A 25524-nucleotide genomic window follows, 5' to 3' on the forward strand; every position below is an offset into this window, starting at 1 on the left:
GCTACCAAAGTCAGAATGCATGTTTTGTTTTTATGAGATGGTGGATAAAATTCTTGGAGATTTTTTTTAAATTTAAGTTCATGGTCTCTAACAATCTTTTTTGGAGTCACTTCCTGTTCTTCAGCTCCATCTCTTTCAATCATCTCAGATTTATAAGGAGTGGATGTTTTGTGATTATCAAAAGTATGACCAAAATTTTCAAATTTAATCAACATAAATGTCTTAAAATGATCAATATCTTGTATTACATCATCAAATCTTCTTTCCAATTTTGCTACCCTTTGTTGTAGCAAATAATGATCACCCTGGTTATTAATATATTGACAATAACAATAGTAAATAAGAAAGTGTTCAAAATAATAAACAAATATTTTATAAATTAAAATAACTAAAATTATAATATAATTTAATTACCTCATGGTCATATGCTTTACCATGCATGTTAGCATATTCATCATAATTTTCCATTCTCTTTTTCCAAATGTAATTAATTTCTCTCTGGCTGAAAATTTAAAAACTAAACAAACAAACAGTTATTGTTCTCTACCTATTTTAAAATAAGATTTATAAAAAAAACAACTTATATGTATTAAAATAATATATTTATACCTTAAAGACATCATATCTTCAAAAGATGTATTTTGTGGAATGGAGGAGTACTCCTTTTTATCAGAACTATTTTCTTTTTCTTTTTTGAATAGTAGAGGGTGCCATTCTTCACAATTTTCATTCTTTTGTTTCCGTTTGAGAACATCTTCTTTTTGGCTGTTTATTACAAAAAAAAAATGAAATGTTATAAATTTATTCACAGACTTCTAACAATTTAACCATTGTTAAATAAAAAAATCAATCCATTTTATTATTAGAAGCAAAAACAAATCAGAAGTGCAGTGTTTGAGCATTTACCTGGAGGATGAGAGTAAAATAAGAGAAATATTTTTCCCACAAGAATCTAAGATACGACGTTTGACTCTTTTTTCGTCTGCCAAAGGAGAGGTAACAGATTCTTCTTCCATTTTTGTTGCTTGAAATTGTACTAATTTTTTGTTAACAGTTCAGACCTTATAACCTTTCCAAAGAAAAAAATATGAAAGAGATAAGATACTTCTATATCCATAGATGAAATGATTAAGACCATGAGATTCGTGAAAACTGGAAAAAAGTTACTGCCAAAAAATTTAAGAGTGGTATTGGAAAACCAAAATATTGAAACAAAACGTTGTTTACAATTTTCAACATCAGAAATGATATTTTTACACCAAATCTTACACTTACACCGTATGTACGGACGACACTGTTCATGTACGGACGATACTGTTCATGTACGGGCGAATACTATTCATGTACGGACGGATACTATTTATGTACGGACGTTTATTTTTAATACCTGGGCGTGCATTAACCAACTTCATTACTGCATTAACCAAGTTTTTACATTGCATTAACCAAGTTTGATGACTGCTAAAAAATATCTTTAATACCTAAATGTTGCATTAACCAAGTTTTTACACTGCATTAACCAAGTTTGGTGACTGCTAAAAAATATTTTTAATACCTGGATGTTGCATTAACCAGCTTTATTACTGAATTAATCAAGTTTTTACACTGCATTAACCAAGTTTGGTGACTGCTAAAAATTATTTTTAATACTTATGTTGCATTAACCAACTTCATTACTGTATTAACCAAGTTTGTACACTGCATTAACCAAATTTAGTGACTACTGAAAAATACTGTTGGGTGTAAGTATTGGTGTAACAATTGGATGTATGAATAGCATTACTCTTTCAACATGACTAACTTTTTTTTGATAAAAAAAAAAAACATGACTAACTTTTTTATGTTATAAATTTTTATCAATATAATAAGTTATTTCCTTTTTTATTTTAATTTTAAAATAAATTAAATTCCTTTTATTAAGAAGTAGTTGGAATTATTTTGTTAGTTAATTACTTTTTAAGTTTAAAATATAATCGATATTTTTGAGGATTAATTTTTAAATAAATATCATAATTTAAAAAATAACAATAATAAATAGTAAATGTTTTTTTTTACAAGTTTTTAATTTTATTATAGTAATTAGAATTTTTAAACAAAACATTAAATATATTTTTTAGATTCTGTTTTCAAAAATCAAAATTATTACTTAGTCAAAAAATATATATAAATTATTACTTTTGAGGTTTTAAAAAAAAGATAAAGTTTAAAACAAATAATTGATCTATATGTTGGAAATCAAATAACTTAATGGAAAGGAATTTTTTTTTTCATTTTTAATTTCTTTTTGAAAAATTAAAATAAGAAACTAAAATATATGTTTTTTAGATTATCAGAGGTCCTCTGGGAATGTGATGGAAGACCTCCGGCAGTCCGATTGATATACTTTTAAAATTTGATCGATTCTCACTTAGGGGTGCTCAAAACCAAACCAACCCAATAGAAAACCGCAAACCAAACCAAACCAAACCGAAACCGCAAAAAACCGCATTTGGTTCGGATTAGTTTGGGTCATTTTTTAACAAAACCGCACAGTTCGGTTCGGTTTGCGGTTTGTATTTTGTAAACCGAACCAAACCGAATCAAACCGCATTATTTACAACCTAAATTTTACTTAACTCACATCCAACCCAAAATTAAACCTATTATACATTAGCCTTATGATTACGAACAATTTTCTCATCCTTACACATATAATTTCAGTCCCGATCTTCTCAAATCTCTAATAACATTATTTCACCTTCTTTGCCACATACATCTTCCCTCTTCTTCTATAATCTTTACTCTCCTATATTCTTTCTTTTTCACCTTCTCATTTTTATGTAAATGTTCCGTATTTCAGTTTCATTTTTATCGCACATCTTCTTCTCTAATCTCTCAACACTTTTTCTTTTTCTTTTTCACCTTCACTAATCTTTCGTCTCTTCTATTTTTTTGTTTCATTATAATAATTTTTATATTGTTTTATGCTATTATTTTATGTTTAATATTCCACTTTTGTCTAATTTAATTTTTACATATTAAATGGAAAATCGTTGTCAAAATATGACGAGTTTTGTTGTTATTTGTTAGTGTATGAATGTCTAAATATAAAATTATGTTGTCATATATATGTGTATGTATGACTCAATAAAATATTTGTAAAAAACCGAACCAACCGAACTGAACCAAACCGCATTAGTTTGGTTTGGTTCGGATTTTTTTTTAAAAGCCAACCGAACCAAACCAAACCGCACTATTTTTTCTCTTGCGGTTCGGATGATTTTTTTCGTCAAAACCGCCCAAACCGCACCGCGAGTACCCCTATTCTTACTCCATTTTACACGATGTGGACGATATGATATTTAATATTATAGTCGGGGTCCTTTCGTTAAACGAAATAGCCTCCTGAGAAGGACCCTTTCCAATGGAAGACTAGTTAACTGTGGTTTGGGAATGTGATGGAAGATCTCAGGGAGTCCGATTGATAAATTTTTAGAACTTGATCATTTTTCACTCCATTTTACACAATGTGGACGGTCAGATATTGAATATTATAGTCGGAGTCCTTTTGTTGAAAGAAATAGCCTCCTAAGAAGGACCATTTCCAATGGAAGACCAGTGAACTATGGTATGGGAATGTGATGGAAGACCTCAGTGAGTCTGATTGATATATTTTTTGAACTTGATCGTTTCTCACTCCATTTTACACGATGTGGACGGTCCGATATCGAATTATAGTAGGCGTCCTTCCGTTAAAGGAAATAGCCTCCTGAGAAGGACCCTTTCCAACAGAAGAACAATGAACAGTGATATGGGAATGTAATGGCATACCTCCGGGAGTCTAATATACAATTTTTTTGAACTTACTTGTTTCTCATTCCATTTTACACGATGTGGACGTCCGCTATCAAATATTACAGTCAAAGTCATTCTGTTGAAGTAAAGAGCCTCCTGATAAGCATCATTTCCAACGGAAGACTAGTCAACTATGGTCTGGGAATGTGATGGAGGACCTCTGGGAGTTCGATTGATAAATTTTTGGAACTTGCTTGTTTCTCATGCTATTTTACACAATGTGGACGGTCTGATATCGAATATTACAGTCTGAGTCATTACGTTGAAGTAAAGAGCCTCTAGAGAAGCACCCTTTCCAATGGAACACTAATGAACTGTGGTCTGGGAATGTGATGGCGGACCTCCGGGAGTCTAATTGATAAATTTTTTAAACTTGATCATTTTTCACTCCATTTTACACAATATGGACGATCCGATATTGAATATTATAGTCGGAGTCCTTTCGTTGAAAGAAATAGCCTCATAAGAAGGACCCTTTCCAATGGAAGACCAGTGAACTATGGTATGAGAATGTGATGGAAGACCTCAGTGAGTCTGATTGATATTTTTTTGAACTTGATCGCTTCTCACTCCATTTTACATGATGTGGACGGTCCGATATCGAATATTATAGTCAGCGTCCTTCCGTTTAAGGAAATAGCCTCCTGAGAAGGACTCTTTCCAATAGAAGACCAATGAACAGTGGTATGGGAATGTAATGTTATACCTCCGGGAGTCTAATATACAATTTTTTTTGAACTTACTTGTTTCTCATTCCATTTTACACGATGTGGACGTCCGCTATCAAATATTACAGTCAGAGTCATTCCGTCGAAGTAAAGAGCCTCCTGATAAGCACCATTTCCAACGGAAGACTAGTGAACTGTGGTCTCGGAATGTGATGGCGGACCTCTGGGAGTTTGATTGATAAATTTTTGGAACTTGCTTGTTTCTCATGCTATTTTACCCAATATGGACGTTCCGATATCGAATATTACAATCTGAGTCATTACGTTGAAGTAAAGAGCCTCTAGAGAAGCACCCTTTCTAATGGAACACTAATGAACTGTGGTCTGGGAATGTGACGGCGGACCTCCGGGAGTCTAATTGATAAATTTTTTGAACTTCCTTGTTTCTCACTCCATTTTACACAATGTGGACGGTCCGATATTGAATATTATAGTCAGAGTCCTTTCGTTGAAGGAAATAGCCTCCTAAGAATGACCCTTTCCAATGGAAGACTAGTGAGCTATGGTATGAGAATGTGGTGGAAGACCTCAGTGAGTCTGATTGATATTTTTTTGAACTTGATCGTTTCTCACTCCATTTTACATGATGTGGACGGTCCGATATTGAATATTATAGTCAGTGTCCTTCCGTTTAAGGAAATAGCCTCTTGAGAAGGACTCTTTCCAACGGAAGACCAATGAACAGTGGTATGGGAATGTAATGTTATACCTCTGGGAGTCTAATATACAATTTTTTTGAACTTACTTGTTTCTCATTCCATTTTACACGATGTGGACGTTCGCTATCAAATATTACAGTCAGAGTCATTCCGTTGAAGTAAAGAGCCTCCTGATAAGCACCATTTCCAACGGAAGACTAGTGAACTGTGGTCTGGGAATGTGATGGCGGACCTCTGGGAGTTTGATTGATAAATTTTTGGAACTTGCTTGTTCCTCATGCTATTTTACACAATGTAGACGGTCTGATATCGAATATCTCTCCAATGTTTTTTCTAACTAAACACATATTTTTAAAAAATTAATATATTTGTTTTTAACCATACTTGTTTATAACAACAAAAGAAATAAATGTGATACCTAGTCTAGATGTTTTGTTTTACAGAATAATCATGACTTTTTTTTATAGTAAAGAGAAATTATCATTTACTTCTCACTCACGCCACCCAATTCTCACTCACGCCACCAACTGACCATATAATCATTCATATCGGCAAAAGAAAAAATATTGGAGATATTATTTTGGAATGCATAAAGACAAACTTAAAAAATTGAAGTTTAAATAAATAAATATAAAAAATCTAAATCTTACTGTCTACACTATTAAAAAAAATTAAATATGGTAGAAATATAATTTTTATGTTTGATTATGATTTAAAAAAATAAATATTTTTATAGTTTGATTTATAATTGATTGGTATTATATGATTTGATTTATCATATATAACAAAATTAAAAATTAAAGCAAATGAATACAAAAATGACAAATTTAAATTGTTATTTTGAAATATACATGACGTGGACGGTCCGATATTAAATATTATAGTCGGCGTCTTTCTGTTGAAGGAAATAGCCTCGAGAGAGAGGTATTTGGACACTTAATTTAATTAATTTCTAAAACATAGATATAAATATATAATCTTGGGTTTAAGAAAAATGGTAAAAAAGTATATATAAAAAAATTAAATAAAAACAAAATATAATTAGATTATTTTGACAATTTTATCATTTAAAATTTGAAAGTTAAAATATATAAATTAAAAATTAAATTTATACATTAAAAGTAATAAATTTGTTCCACCATTTTTTAGCAAACAAGATGAATCAGTAATGCTTATAAAAAAAATGAATCAGTAATTACTTCTTGTAAAAAAAATATGAATAAGTAATTACTAATCACTTTAGAATTTACACGCTTTATGTAGCAGTATGCTACTACCAGACTGACCTTTTGTATTCTATTTGAAAAAATCAAAGAGAATTAAATGTGATATTATATGAATTAAATGCCATATCTATTAAGAGTAAAATTATGCTGGAAGGAGTAAAATCAAAGAGATACTCCTATATTCATAGATGAAAAAAAGTTACTGCCAAAAAATTTAAGAGTGGAAATATTGAAACAAAACGTCGTTTAAAATTTTCAACGTGAATAACTTTTTTATGTCATAAATTTTTATCAATATAATAAGTTGTTTCCTTTTTTATTTTAGTTTTAAAATAAATTAAATTCTTTTTATTGAGAAGTAGTTGGAATTATTTTATAAGTTAATTACTTTTTCAGTTTAAAATATAATCAATACTTTTGAGGATTAATTTTTAAATAAATATCATAATTTAAAAAATAACAATAATAAATAGTAAATGTCTTTATTTTTTTACAAGTTTTTAATTTTATTATAGTAATTAAAAATTTTAAACAAAACATTAAATATACTTTTTAGATTATGTTTTCAAAAATAAAAATTATTACTTAGTCAAAAAATATATAAATTGTTACTTTTGAGAATAAAAGTGTTACATTGTTTTTGGATATAATTATGATTCATTATTTTTAGAATTGTGGCAAATAATTAATAGAAAATTTCATACTGTTAAAAATAATTAATAGAAATTTTTTAATTTAATGAGAGAATTCAATTCACTTAATTGCTAGACAAGAAACATAACAAGAAAGAAATCTCAAGAAAATATTTTTTTGTAATGTCTATTACAAGAAATCAACAACACAGTCCAATACAAGACATTCATCATGCCCTCACTAGATGCTTTTTTGTAGAGCAGCCTCATTTTTTTTGTAATGTGTATGCCAAGTAATCAACAGCATATATCTCTATGGTATATCAGACCTCCTGTTGCAAATAATTGACAGAAAAATTCCTGTTGCAAATAATTGACAGAAAAATTCAAATTCAACTACGTAGAAAATTTATAAGAAAATGAAGAAAAACAACACCAATTACCAGGCTTGTTATACCTATTCTTCTTATAAGTTGCGTCAAAAGCAATCACATCACCAAAACATTCATAGTCAATCCGACTAGCTGAATTTGACCAAAATAAGTTTTCTAAACGTCCTTCATCTGTTGTGGTAAACTTCGAAAAGAACATTGGATCATTATCAGCTTTAGCCTGTAAATAACTCAAAGCAGCAAAAGCATCCCCTCCTTCTATTCTTGCCATTGCTTCATTATTTAAGTAGTTATATAAGTCCTTTTTACAAAATCCCAGACCTTTATGACCACCTTTTTGAGCCATCATAAAACCTAAAATATGACATGTTCTAACACCTTCTGTATGCAGGCCATCAACAAGAGCTTTATCTGATTCACTCAATCGACGATACTTAGGAATTAGATGAACATAATGTGTTGGACTTAACCCATGGTTATGAGAGGGCTCAAATACAGAAACTCTCCACTTTTCAGTCGCAAGATTTAGAGCTACTCGAAACCTCGCACGACATTCCATTCGCATCGTTGGCCTCGGATCTCTACACCGTCCCCGCTTCTTATCACTCTTACCCTCTCTGTTACAAACTAATTGACGAACAATTATATTCCCTTCATAATCACGTTTTACATCATCTTTTCTTATTGCAAACCCGTGACATTTTGCATATATTTCATAGAAATCTATTGCTTTTTCCTCAGAAACAAATTCCAAACCTCTTATATCATCATCTGTCAGGTCATTAATCTTTTTGTAAATATCCATGTCCTCTTTTCCTTCTTCATCGCCGACATTATTACAACTAACCAATTCTTCACAATCTATATCTTCATAGTCTACGTCCATTTGAACCTAATAAAAATACACAAACAAATATAAATATTTTAGATTCTCCATCTACACAACAGTAAGCTTTATGAGAATTAAAACCTCAACAAACAGATACTTTTTCTCACAACTTTACATTATAAGCATAACAGTAAGATTTAATATGATGCAAGAAGGCAATGAACCATGATCATTTTTTTATTATTGTTTGAATATTTTTTTAAAAAAAACACCTATAATTTAGAGACTAAGCAAATAGACACACATAAATTCCAGTAGATCTTCCTTTCATTTTATTTATTGACCTGGATAGATCAAAGGTAAATTTGGAACGAGAGAACTATAAGAGTTTTGACCTTCTTTGTTTTCTTCAAAATCTATAAAACAGGCCATGTAAAATGGCTTCAAATTGAAAGGATACATCTAAATCACTAAAGTGTCATTGAGTCTTATGAATCAAAGACAACAAAAGTTTGAACAAGGAGTGTTAAGATCTGAAAGAAATTCTAAGAGTTTTCACACACAATTAACCCAATTGAAAATTAAACAAAGATAAGAGTTATTCTTTTTCTTTTTTAATTTTTATTTTAATGATATTTAGTTGTGATGCATAAGCCAATTATCATCATCATTTCATAACAGTTGCTACCATTTTATTCTTTATAAGAAAAATAATTCTTTTTCAAACTGTTTTGACAAACCCATTATCATCATTTCATAGCAGCAACAATAGCAGAACAAACATAATCCACAAACTACCAATGTTTAAAGACAAAACCCATTTATAAATATTAATAAAGAAAATAAATACAAAATTATTCATCTATGAATATTAATAACAGAAAGCAAATACAAAAGTATCCATATATGAATAATAATAACATAAAACAAATACAAAATTAAAGAGAAAAAAAGAGAAATTACCTTGTAAAAATGAGTAGAAATCTAGCAAAATATAGATTGTAGCAATGAAATATATGAGTGAGAGAGAAGAGATTGATTGAAAGAGTAGCAAAGATGAAGAAGAAATTGACAAAGTTTAGAAAGAAAAGATTGGTTTAATGGAAGATTTGAGAGAGTAGTAAATCAAAGTGGAGAAGAAGAAAGAAAAACACTAGAATGAATCGTGGAAAAAAGAAAAAAGGATTTGAAAAGTTATTGTTTTATTATAGAATAAAATAAAAAATTACCATTAATATATTTGGGGTAAATGTATAATTATTCAAAAGTATATAACTATTTAAGAATAAAGATATGACACATCATAAGAACACCTAATAACTTCTACACTTGACAACTCAGATGGGTAAGGTTACCCAATTTTTTTAGATGGGTAAGGTTACCCAATTTCTTAGTATTGTACTGTTTGTACCTTAAGCTTGTTCACTAAGTTTAGTCTGTTAGGGCCTACGTGGCAAGAATTTTCTTTGTATAAATAGCCTTGTAGTAGCTATCATATATTAACAACAACGCAAGTAGGATCAACAATTTTATTCTCTCTCATTAATCTTTGCGCCGTTATTCTCTTTGTCATCATCTTTATTCATTGTGCACCAACAAGTTGCACACGAGTTCTTATCTTGAATAACACAATCGATGAAAATGATGAATGTGACACAACATAATAAAATCAAAATATCAATATGAAAGAAATTTAATTATATTAAGTGGCTAATATGGACATGAAATGGAGATTAAAAAAAAAATTCAATCTAAATTAAATTAAATTAAATGTGTTCAATAGAATAATGGCTACTAAACACACTTATTTGAGCTATATTGTAAAGTGGCAAACTATTAACTAAAAAAAAAAGCATAATATTCTTTTCATCCTTTATTTATATTCTTAAACTTTTCTGATTTTTTTTTTTTTGAAAAGGTCAAATAAAATTCAATATTTACCGGCATAAGACATGCCCATAAATGGTACAAAGCATAAAATAAAGTGCAGCCAATATTTATAACCCCAGACCCCATTCACAATACAAACCCAACAACATAACAGATGCCACCAGCCAAAAAAATAACTATAATTACCAACTAGAGAAAAGTTAGACTAATGCTGTAAATACCGACTACTAAAGCATCTAACAAAAAAAAAAGAGAGAAAATCCTTATGTCAATCTCTAATCACACCCAGCTTCTCAGCAAAAAATGGAGAGCTGTCATAAATAGCATTAACAATATTTCTTTTGAAGCACTAGAAAAAAACAGCACCACATTCAGGAATCCAACAAACCACACTGCATAGCAATGGAAGACGAGCTCCGAAGCCTACGAATTCAACCAGCCACCTACAACCTAATTACAAAACTTGAAGAAACTAGCAACTTCCAAGTTACGTCTCTAAGACGCCAAGGCAGGCCCTCGGATTCAAGCACCATAGAGTTATGCTATACTCCATACTCATTGTTTTAAATTTCAGCCAATTCCACCCATACATTTTCACGTCCTCTATCAAAGATTCAACCTCAAAGTCTTTGTTTTGGAATATTTTTTCGTTCCTTGCTACGCACGCGAACCAGATTACTATCGTCTGATGTGATACCTTGTTACCTCCACCAAGCAGACCTCCAAACTGTTCCATCTGCGAAATACCTTCATTGTGCAAAACCGAAGAAATGTTTAACTAGCGGCCAATAGCATACCAGACCCCTGCAAAAATTGGGCACTCGAAAAATAAATGAGACACCGTTTCTTCATATCCACACTCTCCAACACATTGGGTGGATCCTTGCCCAATAGCTCCTCGCCGAACAAGATTATCTCTAGTCGCTATCCTATTTTGGAATAACCTCCAAGCTAAGCACGAAACTTTTGAAGGGATCGCTTTGGGCCACGCCTTAGACCAGACCGGACTAGAAGGATTACTAATTTGAGACAAAAGCACATTTTAGCCTAACGATGTCATCAAGAGTCACACCAATCAGTCAGCCTAACAAACAGATCACAACTTGCTTTGTCACACTAATACATAATTTTTTTTATCAAAAGATCTCTTTATTTAGTGTCTTTTGCTTTTAAAAAGGTCAAAACAATTCTAGAGTAATAGAATTGATTCTGAATGATTTTAAGATGTATGATTATGCAAAAGTAGAGTTGATTCTGTGTGATTCTATTTAAAGCTAGAATTTATAACATTTATTTTTTCTAAAATTAATTCTGAATAATTTTTACACTATAATTTATTGTTCAACTCACTTTTATTTGAATATATTTAAACTTAAATCAATTATATCAAATTCAATTATATTAAAATCAATTATGTCTACCTTCTATCTAAACACACCATTAATCAATAATAGTATCAACATCTCCTAAACATGTACCGACCTATTGTGATTAAATTTATGAAAGAGACAGCACATTTGTAGCCTAAAAGAATGAAAGCTGTTTACGTGGGAGCCTAGTGTCCTCACAAAGAGAATGGTAATATATGTGGACACAACACAACACAACACAGTTTATGATGTATCTCCTTGCTTTGTCCTCGTGTCTAATATTTGATATTTGATAGTACGATATTTTAGTTAGTCCCCACGTGGCACCACAAAAACGACTTAATTGATTTTCATAAATATCAAACAAAGAGTACAAAGTTGAAACAAACAAGTGGCATGGTGGGTAGTTTAGTAATAACACGATCCTAAAATACTAAAAAATATCTTAATAATATGTATATTTATGTTTATGGACAAGAAGCAGAAAACAAACAAGCACTCACATTAACAAATTCAAAGCATCTTTCAGTTCAGTATAGCAGAAGAAAAAACAACAGAGAACCGAACAAAGTGAAGATGCAGGGTGGTACAACAGAAACTGCAATGAATATCAACGGTGAAGGAAGAATCATCTGTGACCGGCCGAATCCAAAGAGAGGTCAGGTAATGCTTGGAATTATGTTGGGATTGGCCAACTCAGTTGTTTTCATGTTCACACCATCATGTATTACGGCACCTACTCCACTTCAGCTTTTACTTTAATCTCAAAAATGTTGTATATATACCTTTTAATGTTTGAGAAACTCTTGAAACGCAATTCTATATAAGGAACTTGTTATGCTGAACTTTGGAAAATTACTGATCCTTTAATTTTGAGAAACTAAAGTTAGTTAGACTCATATGGCTTGTTTGCCCTTGTATTAGGGGGTGGCTTGTTCAATGGATAAGACATTGAGCTAAATTTAAAGTTGTTTAGATATTTAGAACACACCATCATATTAGGCTTGGTCATGGTAATAGTTTCGGCGAAAAAATCGAATTAAATCGAATCAAACTATAATAAAAATTCAATCGAACCATTTTAAATTACTCCTAACTAAATCGAACTATAATTATTGATTTAGTATGCCATTTAAAATTTTCTAACTGTACACGGTTAGAAGTTAACTTTTTCCAAACAAAAATATTTATTAAAGAATCGAATCGGTAAACTATTTTCATTTTTATTTTCATTTCGATTTTAATTTTGGTTTGATTCAATTTCAATTTAATTCTATGAATATTTATGCAATATATTTTGTTCACTAAGCAAATAAAACAGTTCAATTATTTTAACTTTTTTGTTTCAGCGGTTAGTTCAATTATTTTAACTTTTATTTGGTTTGTTTTAATTTGTTTCAGCGATTAGGTTTAATTGATAGTTTTTTTTTAAAAATTCTAATATCAATCATCAAGGTTTAAACTTTTTTTTATTGACAAAAACAAACTTAACGGATTTCATTCATCAAACAAAGTTCAATACAATGAGGTACAATATTAAGGGAATTACGCCTAGCCTAAGAATTGGCCGCCTTCGCTAACGAATGGGCAACCGAATTCGCTTGGCGTTTAATGAACTTTACCTCAAAGTTCGAAAACAAAACCAACAAATTCTGAATAGTTTTAATCATAAAGCTAAATTCGGAGCTACCAACATGTGTAGCATGAATAGACTTAATAACAAATTGACAATAACTTTCAAAAATAACATGAGATAAATGGAGAGAGATGGCATCTTGGATAGCTTCCTTCGAGGCGGTGGCTTCCGCTTCAATAACGGAAAGAAAACCCACATCCCACGACACACCAACTGAAACAAATCTCCCCAAATGGTCCCTAAAGCACCACTATTTATTAGTAGTACCACACACATTATTGAAACCTGCATCAACATTACATTTCAATTGATTATTCATAGGCGGACTCCACACAGTTGGAATATTATTAACAACGCCTGAGTTATTCTCATCTCTAGCTAAGAACCAATCATACAAATTATGATAGGTTTGTAAACCAATCCTCATAGCATCATCCCGAGTATCTTGCCAAACCACATTGTTCCTACTTCTCCAAAGAACCTCCAGCAAAACAACAAATCTACCCGCATCCCTACGGTCCTCGCGGCTACACACATCAAATATAAGGGACTTAGCATCGTGGCAAAACAACAAATCTGCCCGCCAACTTTGAGAAGTAGAAAAGCATCCGAAAAATACATGCCACTCATCTTCATCTTCTACCTCACACCAAGGGCATAAAGACGGGCATTGAACATGATATTGTTGAAGCTTTGAACGAGTTGGGAGGCAGCCCCTACAAATCCTCCATAACAAATGCTTAGCTCTTGATAGCGCGGAAATACTCCAAAGGTGCTTCCAACTATACTCAATACCATGGTACCGAGTGCTACTATGTAACCCTTTACAATGTCTATATCCCGATTTCACACTATACTCCACATTCTTCTCCTCTTGCCAAATCAACCTATCTTCCACCACATCCTCCACTAAGGGAACTCTAAGAATAGCTTCAGCCCCTTCCTTGTCAAAAATTTGTTTCACCTTACCCATATCTCATTGCTTTATGTTTGGAAGCAAAAGATTTTTAACAAAGAGGTTATACACACTTTAAACTTGCGGACCATTAATCCACCACCCACCTTTCTCTTGGAGCCACAGATCATACATCACCTTTATACTACTCCCGCCTCCAATACTCCGCCTACTACCAAGCTGTAGAACTTCCTTAGCCTTCCACAAACTCCGCCAAGCATAACTCGGTTTGTTACCAATCTTAGAATCAAGATAAGAGGATCGAGGAAAGTACCTTGTTTTGAAAATTCTAGCCACCAGAGAGTTTGGTTTCGACAAAATATTCCAACCTTGCTTTGAAACCATAGCCATGTTAAAAGCTTTAAAATCCCTAAATCACATTCCTCCTTCACTTTTCGAACTAGTCATCCTATCCCAAGCCAACCACCTAATGCCTTTGTTGTTGCGACCTCCCCCCCCCCCCCCCCACCAAAACGAATTAAGCATTCTTTCAATATCATTCACCACCCCATCCGGAATCAAATAGACACTCATAATATAGGCCGAGTTCGACTGGAGAACTGATTTAATCATAACCTCTTTCCCTGCTTTTGATAAAGACCTACCACTCCAAGAATTGATTCATTTCCAAATCCTATCCTTGATAAAAGAAAACACCGCATTCTTACTTCAACCAATCATGGAAGGATTCCAAGTACGTTCATGTGCCCAATACACGTTTCAACCACTCACATTGGCTAAATCCTTCTGAGCCGGTCCGCTAATATTACGGCTAAAGAACACTTCAGATTTAGACAGGTTGATCTCCTGACCCGTCGCCTCTGCATAAATATTAAGAATATCCATTAGATTTGTCACCTCCACAAGATTAGCCCTGCAAAATAAAAAACAATCGTCAGCAAAAAGCAAGTGGGACACACTGGGTGCCCCCTTGCAAATATGTGCTCCATGAAGGTCTCCACGGGAAACTGCGCCTCTAATAAGTGCAGAAAGCCCTTCAGAAACGAGGATGAATAGGTATGACAAGAGAGGATCTCCTTGCCTCAGACCTTTTCCTGGAATAATTGGTCCAACTCTATCCGAATTGACAAGAACAGAATAATGTACCGACGTCACACACGTCATAAGCCAATGGGTCCATCTCTCATCAAATCCTAACCAAAGAAGAATACCACGAAGGAACCCCTAATAAACTCTATCATAAGCTTTACTAATGTCAATCTTTAAAGCCAAATGGGCTATGTTTCCGCAAGTCTTTCTTTTCAAAGCATGAATTATTTTTGTTGCCACCAAAGCATTATCAAGAATGGATCGACCTTCGACAAATGCCGACTGCTCCTCTGAGACACACTTATCCAAAACAAGTTTCAACCTATTAGCTAGCAATTTGGCAATCAGCTTGTAAACAACATTACATAGAGATATGGGATGAAGGTCTTTCATGTTATTCGGTTTCGCACACTTTGGGATAAGGCAGATATTAGTTTCATTTAGCTCTGGCGGAAAAAAACCTCTGTCCAACCACAATGATGCTTCCAGGAAGATATCATCACCGCAAAGTTCCCAAAAATGTTGGTAAAAAGCCAGATTGAACCTGTCAGGGCCCGGGGATTTGTCCGGATGCATCTAGATAAGAGCTTCATAAAGTTCATCCTTGGTAATATGAGACAGCAGCTTGAGATTATCATTATGCGAGATAACCGGTTGTATACAATTCAACACCGGATCGTAAGTACCGTGCTTAGTTTCAAACATCTGAACAAAATAGGATTTTGCTATGCCACACAACTCTTCCTGACTTTTGGCCGCTACCCCGGCCTCATCAAACAGCATATCGATTCTTTTAAAATTCTTACGAACCGTAGGAGACTTGTGAAAAAACTTAGAGTTAGAGTCACCATAACGAAGCCAATGCATTTTAGCCCGTTGCTTCAAGAATATCTCCTCCCGGGTCAGACTTTTATTGTATTCCTTCTGCGCATCAATAAACCATCTTGCCGCGTTCTCATCATGAGATAAATGTGCAGCTTCCACGACTGCCATATGAACAGTGAGGTTATTATGTTGCTGTATATACTTTAGCTTATTCCAATTTGAAATTTTCACCGCGCAATTACTAATATATTTCAGGACTCCGCCATGATCTTCAACGTTCCACCCTTTACTAACAACATCATTCAGATCCTCTTCTTAGAACCACACATTCTCAAACCTGAAGGAATAATTTTTACGGCAATATTGTTGGACCGGTTCACACTACAGCAAGATGGGGCTATGGTCTGAATGTGAAGCCAACAAGTTAATTAGCTTGGCATCAGGGAAAATATCTAACCAATCTTGTGAGACAAGGGCACGGTCTAAACGTTCCTCAATAACCTGTTCTAAGCCTCGACTCTTGATCCAAGTAAACGGATTCCAATGAAATATCCAGGAGGTTGCAATCGGTAACCTGTTAGAACAAGATTTGTTCTGATCAATATTCTTGTTTTGATGATAACAATGTATATGAATTTTGTATAAGACAATGTGGTACTCTAATCTAATGCATTTTCCATTTCAGGAAATATATAAGGAGTATGCACAATTCAGCGCTAAGAAGCACTGACTCAGAAGGTTCAGGATTGCAACATCAGAACATGCTCTCGCAAGACATTAGAAGATGGTCAAGCAGAATAAGAACATGGTCTATGAAGCATCAGAAGAACTTGAGATCAGAAGCAGAAACACCGAAGTTCTTATGGTATCACGCTAAAGCACTTCAAATTCAGAAGACAAGAAGATGCTCTGCACCAAGCTGTAACCCTGATTCTGATTATGCAAACGTTGTATTCACAAAATCTGAGATCAGAATTTAGTACTAGATGACAGGCTATGAAGTCTAATCTCTGACTGACAAAAGGAACGTTAGAAGCTATAAAAGGAAAAGTCAGTAAAAGCAGAGAAAAGCATGGCTCGAGGTAGTTGACAAAACAGTGAAAACATTAAATGCACAACTGTCCAGTCACGCAACGCATTAAATGCATTCCAACGGTCATCTTCTCAAACGCCTATATATAGTGAAGTTCTGATTAGAAGCAGAAAATAATTTTTGGCAAACATACTGAAACGCTGTTGAAATCTAAACACACGAACTTCATCTTCAACATCACTTCTCTTGTAATATCTTAGTGAGAATTAAGCTTAGAACTCAAGAGAAATATCACAGTTGTGATTATAGATTTCTAAGAAGCATTTGAATACTCTTGTAAACATTTATTTTACATTGATTTGTAAAAGGTTCGTAGAGTGATCAGTCAGATCAGTAGACTCTAGAAGACTTAGAAGTTTCTAAGTGGTGATTTCCTAGAGTGATCAAGGTGTGATCAGTATACTCTAGATGACTTAGAGTGTTTCTAAGTGGATAACCATTGTAATCAAGATTGATTAGTGGATTAAATCCTCATTTGAGGTAAATCACTCTAAAGGGGTGGACTGGAGTAGTTTCGTTAACAACGAACCAGGATAAAAATATTGTGTTCATTGTTTTTATCTTAAGAGTTTTTAAAGTTACACTTATTCAAACCCCTCCCCCTTTCTAAGTGTTTTTCTATCCTTCAATTGGTATCAGAGCACCGGTTCTAGGTGCAAGCACTTAACCGTGTTAGAAAAAGATTCAGGGTGAGAAAAACACTAAGTCAATATGGCTGATATTGTTACATCCACTTCTACATCTACTTCAAATGATCAACACAACAATGGAAATGGAAATGGATATTCTAGACCACCAGTATTTGATGGTGAAAATTTTGAATACTGGAAAGATAGATTGGAAAGTTACTTTCTTGGTCTAGATGGTGATTTATGGGACTTGCTTGTGGATGGTTACAAACATCCAGTAAATGCTAGTGGAGCAAAGATGTCAAGACAAGAAATGAGTGATGATCAAAAGAAACAATTCAAAAATCATCACAAGTCTAGGACTATTCTGCTGAATGCTATTTCTCATGCTGAATATGAGAAGATATCAAACAGAGAAACTTCCCATGACATCTTTGAATCCTTGAAGATGACTCACGAAGGGAATGCCCAAGTCAAGGAGACTAAAGCTCTTGCTTTAATCCAGAAGTATGAAGCCTTTAAGATGGAGGATGATGAAAACATTGAAACAATGTTCTCAAGATTTCAAACTCTACTTGCTGGATTAAGAGTGCTTGACAAGGGATATACAAAAGGTGATCATGTCAAGAAGATCATTAGAAGCTTGCCCAGAAGATGGGGCCCAATGGTGACTGCATTCAAGATAGCAAAGAGTCTGAATGAAGTCTCTTTGGAAGAGTTGATCAGCGCTTTGAGGGGTCATGAAATAAATTTGGATGCTAATGAACCTCAAAAGAAAGGTAAGTCTATTGCTTTAAAATCTGTGAATAAAAAATGCACTAACGCTTTTCAGGCGGAGGAAGAAGATTCTGAAGAGTCAGAATCAGAAGAAGAAGAAGATGAACTGTCCATGATCTCCAGAAGGGTAAACCAACTCTGGAAGAGTAAGCAAAGGAAGTTCAAGAACTTCAGAAGTTCTAAAAAGCCTGAAAGAGGAGAATCTTCTGGACTCGGAAGATGTGACAAAAAGAAGGTCACGTGCTTTGAGTTCAAGGACCCAGGACATTACAAGAGTGAGTGTCCAAAGCTTCAGAGGGAGAAACCCAAGAAGAAGTTCCAGAAGAAGAAAGGTCTTATGGCAACTTGGGATGTGATCCGCTGTCGCGCACAGATCAAAAACGAGTATTTTGTAAAACTGTAATTTAGCGGTAACGACAACTCGAATATCGTTCTCACAAGGATTCTTGTATTGTTATTAACCAATAGAAAATATTGTGAGGGGTTTTATGATTTCAGAATCAATTTATAAACAGATTAAGTGATTAAAATAAGTGATTAAATAAATAAGTTAATCTACTGTTTTCGGGTTCCTGCTAATCACTGATTTTTACCTTACCAATTCCCTAAGCGGCTTCGATCTCTATTCGATTTCAATATCAACTGACAAGCGCAAATCGATATAGAATAGATTGAATTCCTATTTTCCGAATTAAGCAAACGGATTAAGCCCTCGTGAATTAAGCAAACACGAATTACAAACGCGATTCAACGACTAAGCGACGCAAATAGCGATTAAAGATTAGGAATACAATCATACGACTTAAATCAACACATTCCATGAAACAAAAGATTAAGAAAATGTAATTTCATAAAATATAATTGAAATAGAAACGAAATTGAATTGGTAAATTAAAAACCTCAAAGCATCAGAACGCGATTACAATAGATCAACTTGAGGAATTAGTTTTCCATCGTAATCGTGAAGGAAATAATATTTTTCGTGAATAGAAGATAAAACTACTGTAGCGGCTGCTAGCCCTTATAAAACAAAATAAGGTTTTCACTAAAAATCCGAACCGGGTCAAAAACATAACCCAGACCCATAACAAATGACCCAAAACAAAAATATATATAATGCTGAAACTTCAAACGAAATTCTGGAAATGATGCACTCCGAATATGCCTTTGACTCCAACATGAAAGTTGTAGCTCTTTCTCTTAGCTTTCCGGCGATTATTAGAACGCGTCGATCCGATTCCCGAAGCTCCAGTTATGATCATTTTAGTGCAGACTGCTAATGTTGAAAATAGAGTGCGAAAATCAAATAAGTGCAAAAATAAACTGATTTATAAAAACACATTAAAATAGAAAAATAACCAAGGTAAAGTATGAAAATGCATAAGTATAAACATAGAGGAATGTGCGTCAAAATGCACTGATCAAATTCTCCCACACTTGAACTTTTGCACTCCGAGCAAAATAAAAAACAAAACAAAGAAAGCATAAATACATCAACAGTTACTCATCCTAGGCTACAAATCTTCTTTGGGTAAGTTTGCATCGACAGGTACTAATCTTGCACACTAAGGATATCGTAGAAACACTAATCCACAATTATGCAGACATAAGTCTCCTAAATACACAAACCAATTCAAATCATATTATTATACCATAGCCTAACTTACTCATCCTTTTTGCTCTTTTTCATTCAGGCGCAATCACATTAAGCCCGTTATCTCCACACACTTATAGCAGGACGAACGGTTAGTGACTCTGATCCTTTTGCACGGGGTTCCGGTACTTACGTGGCATAACCCTTTGCTTACTCAGATGTAGTTGCGGGGGATCGAACCGTAATCCTCCCTACCAAGTTCAGCACCAGAAACTACTGAACCAACTAACAAAGAGTTTTGAAATCTTTTTTTTTAAGGTTCCACAAGCGTTGGGTTAAGTGACCGGGTGAGGGTCACCAAACTTAGAAGGTGCATTACCTTTTTCTTTTTTTTTCTTTTTTGGCACATTCACTTATATTCATTGGCTTCCCTGCGTAAAGTGTGTTAGAGATGGTGCCGACTGCTGAAATAAACTACTCAAGAGCTGTCAAAGAATGCAAAATTAAGGCTAAAACATAATAACAAATTCAAATCAATTTCCATATGCAGGAGACTTACGGTGTTAGAACGACACCGATCTTGTGAATTTTTTTTCAAGTCTCCGCAAACTCGACTCAAATCAGTCTATAGCCTAAAACTTTCAAGAAGATGCATTTTTTTATCATTGAAATTAAACAAAATACTAACAAAAACAAAGAAAACACACGATTCCCTCCCCCACACTTAAAATATGCATTGTCCTCAATGAAAGGACATAAATATAAAATAAGAGTGAGAGAAAGGAAAGAACACACCCGAGAGGTTAAGGTGGAATGTAGCTTTCATGTCTGGTGGTTTTGGTGGAGGCCTTTCTGCACTACGAACACATGAAATAGGAAAAAGTAAATAGCAAGTGAACTTGGATATTAGTAAAAAAACTGGTGGCTTAGGAGGAATAGTCTGCACATATGGTAAACCTGCAATAACAAAAGTATGAAAAATAGAAAATCCACATTTAGCTTGTGAGTCAGATAAAATAGGTGGAAGAGATGCACAAATGGTGAAAGATAACTCCATGTTGTTTGGCTTAATTAGAGTTTCCACCAAAAAAAATTCTGCTATGGGCAATGGTTGCTTATGGCAAAAATCCACATTTTTTGTGTCAAATTCAAGAGTTATTGAATTTGCTAGAATTTCTGCACAAGTGGTTGTCGGCGTCAAACTATCTTCACCTGAAATGGCTGCACTAATCTCAAGACAAACATTACAAACACCACATTCACAAGCAAAAATTTCAAGAGAGTTATCTACTTCAAGAGAAGTATATAATTCATCCAAATCAGATTTCAAGAAATTTTGTGGCATAATCTCTTTCATGCATTCACTTGAATTTTTGTTTCTTACTATGAGTTCATCATATGAAACAAACACGGTTTTAATGGGCTCACCTGGAAATTCATCAAGGCTGGTATCACATCGTGTTAACTCTAATGATGCAACAGGTTGTATATCATCATGAAACATCACGTTCTCTTGAATTTGATGGACACTTGAGATTATTTGTTCACCTTGGACTTTTTTAACTGAAAACATAGATTGCATATGTTGTTGAAATTGCAAATTATTTTCAGTCATTCGCTTATTATTTTCAGCCATTTGCTTGATAATTTCTTCCAAACATGATTGTGTGTCAGCTTTCAATGATGCATTTTGTTGACATTGTTGATATGGCCAAATAGGCTGCTCTTCAATGTATGAGTATTGTCCTTGAAGATCACCTACCATTTGGGTCTCACCATAAAAATTAGTATCTAACAACATAGGACATGCATCATTACCATGAAAAATTGAAGAACAAATATTGCAAATCGCAAGTGGAATATGATTTTGATAGCACGATTGATGTTCTCTTGCTTCCATCAAATTAATAAGATAAGCCAACTGATCCAATGAGTCTCCCATTTTTTTTACACGAAAAAACAAATATGATTAAAATAAATTCAAAAAAATACAAAAGCACGAAATTTAATCTAATGAAGACAAATAAAAATTTTGAGATTTTTTTTGGAATTTTTTGACACTATGAAAACAGTAAATAATTCATAAAAAATAGAAAAACAACGGAATTGCAACCCTGAAAATCAACAAACACAACACACACACAAAAATCCTAGCAACAACACTATGCCTAATATTAGTTAATAACAACAAGAATCCCCGGCAACGGAGCCAATTTGATCCGCTGTCGCGCACAGATCAAAAACGAGTATTTTGTAAAACTGTAATTTAGCGGTAACGACAACTCGAATATCGTTCTCACAAGGATTCTTGTATTGTTATTAACCAATAGAAACTATTGTGAGGGGTTTTATGATTTCAGAATCAATTTATAAACAGATTAAGTGATTAAAATAAGTGATTAAATAAATAAGTTAATCTACTGTTTTCGGGTTCCTGCTAATCACTGATTTTTACCTTACCAATTCCCTAAGCGACTTTGATCTCTATTCGATTTCAATATCAAATGACAAGCGCAAATCGATATAGAATAGATTGAATTCCTATTTTCCGAATTAAGCAAACGGATTAAGCCCTCGTGAATTAAGCAAACACGAATTACAAACGCGATTCAACGACTAAGCGACGCAAATAGCGATTAAAGATTAGGAATACAATCATACGACTTAAATCAACACATTCCATGAAACAAAAGATTAAGAAAATGTAATTTCATAAAATATAATTGAAATAGAAACGAAATTGAATTGGTAAATTAAAAACCTCAACGCATCAGAACGCGATTACAATAGATCAACTTGAGGAATTAGTTTTCCATCGTAATCGTGAAGGAAATAATATTTTTCGTGAATAGAAGATAAAACTACTGTAGCGGCTGCTAGCCCTTATAAAACAAAATAAGGTTTTCACTAAAAATCTGAACCGGGTCAAAAACATAACCCAGACCCATAACAAATGACCCAAAACAAAAATATATAATGCTGAAACTTCAAACGAAATTCTGGAAATGATGCACTCCGAATATGCCTTTGACTCCAACATGAAAGTTGTAGCTCTTTCTCTTAGCTTTCCGGCGATTATTAGAACGCGTCGATCCGATTCCCGAAGCTCCAGTTATGATCATTTTAGTGCAGACTGCTAATGCTGAAAATAGAGTGCGAAAATCAAATAAGTGCAAAAATAAACTGATTTATAAAAACACATTAAAATATAAAAATAACCAAGGTAAAGTATGAAAATGCATAAGTATAAACATAGAGGAATGTGCGTCAAAATGCACTGATCAGGATGATTCAGATTCATCAGAATCAGAATCAGAATCAGACTCTGAAGACGAGCAAGCCAACATAGCGCTGATGGCTACTGTGGATGCTGAATCAGAATCTACATCAGAATCAGATTCTGACTCTGAAGAGGTATTTTCTGAACTGTCTAGAGATGAGCTAGCTTCTAGTTTAGCTTAAAATCTTGAAATCAAGGCTAAGCTTAGTATCAAATACAAAAAGCTGAGAAAACTCTTTGTATCTGGAACTAAGAAGCATTTTTATTTGATTAAAAGATACTACTTATAGCATTTCATTCATAATAATTTCTAGAATTCATAATGAAATGCTGATGAAATTATGAGAACTAAGTAAAATATATGTAATGTTCTTCACCAAAACAAATATAATTTCTTAGTAGAAGATTAGTGTTTGAATGCTTTTTTTTTTTCCTTTCAAAATACAGTTTTCTATTGTTTTTTCACTTTGATCTTAGCATGTTTATTCTTACATTTTTTCAACATGTCTTGTATGAGATTTATAGATTTACTCACTGTTGCACCCCAATTTTTGACCTCTGAGATCCCATCATTTTTCTAAGTATCATGATCATTATCATTATCATTTATCATCATGCATATGCTAACAAAAAATAAAAAGAAAAAAAGTTTGTTGCTTGTGTGTTAAAAAGACAGGAGAATGATCAAGAGAAAGCTGAAGAATTCAGGGTTTTGAGGCCCACAAGAGGTTCAACATTCTCTCAAGATTCAAAGGTTCCTTCAATCAATATTCAAGTCCAAGGATGGCTCAGTTTAAGGCAGACAACTCTCAAGATCGCCAGAAGCGCCAAATTAGGGTTTTTGTTTTTTTTCCAGGAGAACGAGTTTTTGAGACCTCAAATGGATTTTATGGATCTTCATATGTCTCAAAGTACCACCAGACAAATTTTCAAACTTCAATCGCTCGGACGCATAGTCAACAGCTCAAACAGTCAACAGAGGACCAGTTTGACCAAAAAGTCAACAGACAGTCAAAAATGTAATTTTTTGTCAACATCCATATTTTGTCAAAAGATTCATCATGTGATCAATGGTTGATCATAATTCATCAAGAAAAGTTCAGAAATCGACAAAACTCAAAATTGCAAAATTAGAGTTTTTTACCTAAAAGTCAACTGAACTTTGACCGACCATAACTCTCTCATAATTTATCAGAAAAATTCCAACCAAAGCTCATTCTCAAGGAAATTCAATTCTCTACAACTTTGATGTTGGGACCAAGGTCAAGAAATGCTTCCGCCTAGGAGATATAAGCCAAAACATTACGGGTCATTTTGAAAGTCAACAAAAAGCAGTTTTTTGTCAAAGCCCATATCATCAAAATAACTTCTCCAAATGCAAAAACGCTTCCAAAGTGGCTTGTAGAGGACATCTTGGGCTTTCCAAAAAGTTAAAGAACACTTTCATAGGATCAAAATTGAGGGAGATATGCCTTGATGAAGTTGACCTTTTTTGGAAAAATGCATGAAACAAGTAATGACCAAAATTTGATTTTTTTTCAAAAAGGCCAATTCTTTTGTGATTCAATCTTGATTCTCATATGTTTAAAGGGCATCCACGATCCATCCATGATTCATGACATTTTTATTTCATTTTAATTAAATTTTATTCATTTAAAGTTTAATTAAAGTGAGATAATTCAAAGATATTATCAAAGATGCTTATGGTTGCCAATCAAGACCAATTCAAGATGCTTAAATATATTATTGCAAGGTTGAAGAGAATAATACTTGAGTGTTTTAACCATGGTTAAGAAATACACTCATTGAAAATATTCCATTATCATATTTTTTCCACAAAATCAATCATGACAATTTCCACTTGCAAGGCTTCCAAGATCAAACTCTTTGCCTATAAATAGAACTTCATTTTCTTCATTCAAGGAGAGAAAAAAAGAGGAGGAGGAACAAGAGAAGAATAACAACACACTCCAAAAGCATAGCATAAGTTTTATATTTTTCAAAAGTTTCAAGAAACTTGTAAAAATCAAGGCTCATTCAAATAGCCACTTTCAATCAATTTCAATCACTCTATTCCACTCATGGAACATCATAGAGTAAGTACAATGTAATTTTTAATATGTAG

The 25524-nt window shown here is 33.3% G+C and overlaps 2 protein-coding genes across 2 annotated transcripts; both read right to left on the reverse strand.

The window, feature by feature from the left end:
* Positions 1-7392: 7392 nt before the first annotated feature.
* On the reverse strand, positions 7393-8357 carry LOC131597135 (protein FAR1-RELATED SEQUENCE 5-like). The gene is made up of 2 exons (XM_058869848.1): positions 7523-8357; positions 7393-7439 (listed from the first exon to the last, which is right to left on the reverse strand). Exons 1-2 carry the CDS (start codon positions 8355-8357, stop codon positions 7393-7395), a joined length of 882 nt encoding a protein of 293 aa, XP_058725831.1.
* A 5089-nt stretch (positions 8358-13446) lies between these two features.
* Positions 13447-14169, reverse strand: LOC131597140 (uncharacterized). The gene has a single exon (XM_058869851.1). The coding sequence runs from the start codon at positions 14167-14169 to the stop codon at positions 13447-13449; it is 723 nt and encodes a 240-aa protein (XP_058725834.1).
* Positions 14170-25524: the final 11355 nt, after the last annotated feature.

The sequence above is a fragment of the Vicia villosa genome, linkage group LG1 (assembly GCF_029867415.1).
Source record: "Vicia villosa cultivar HV-30 ecotype Madison, WI linkage group LG1, Vvil1.0, whole genome shotgun sequence".
Lineage (NCBI taxonomy): Eukaryota > Viridiplantae > Streptophyta > Magnoliopsida > Fabales > Fabaceae > Vicia > Vicia villosa.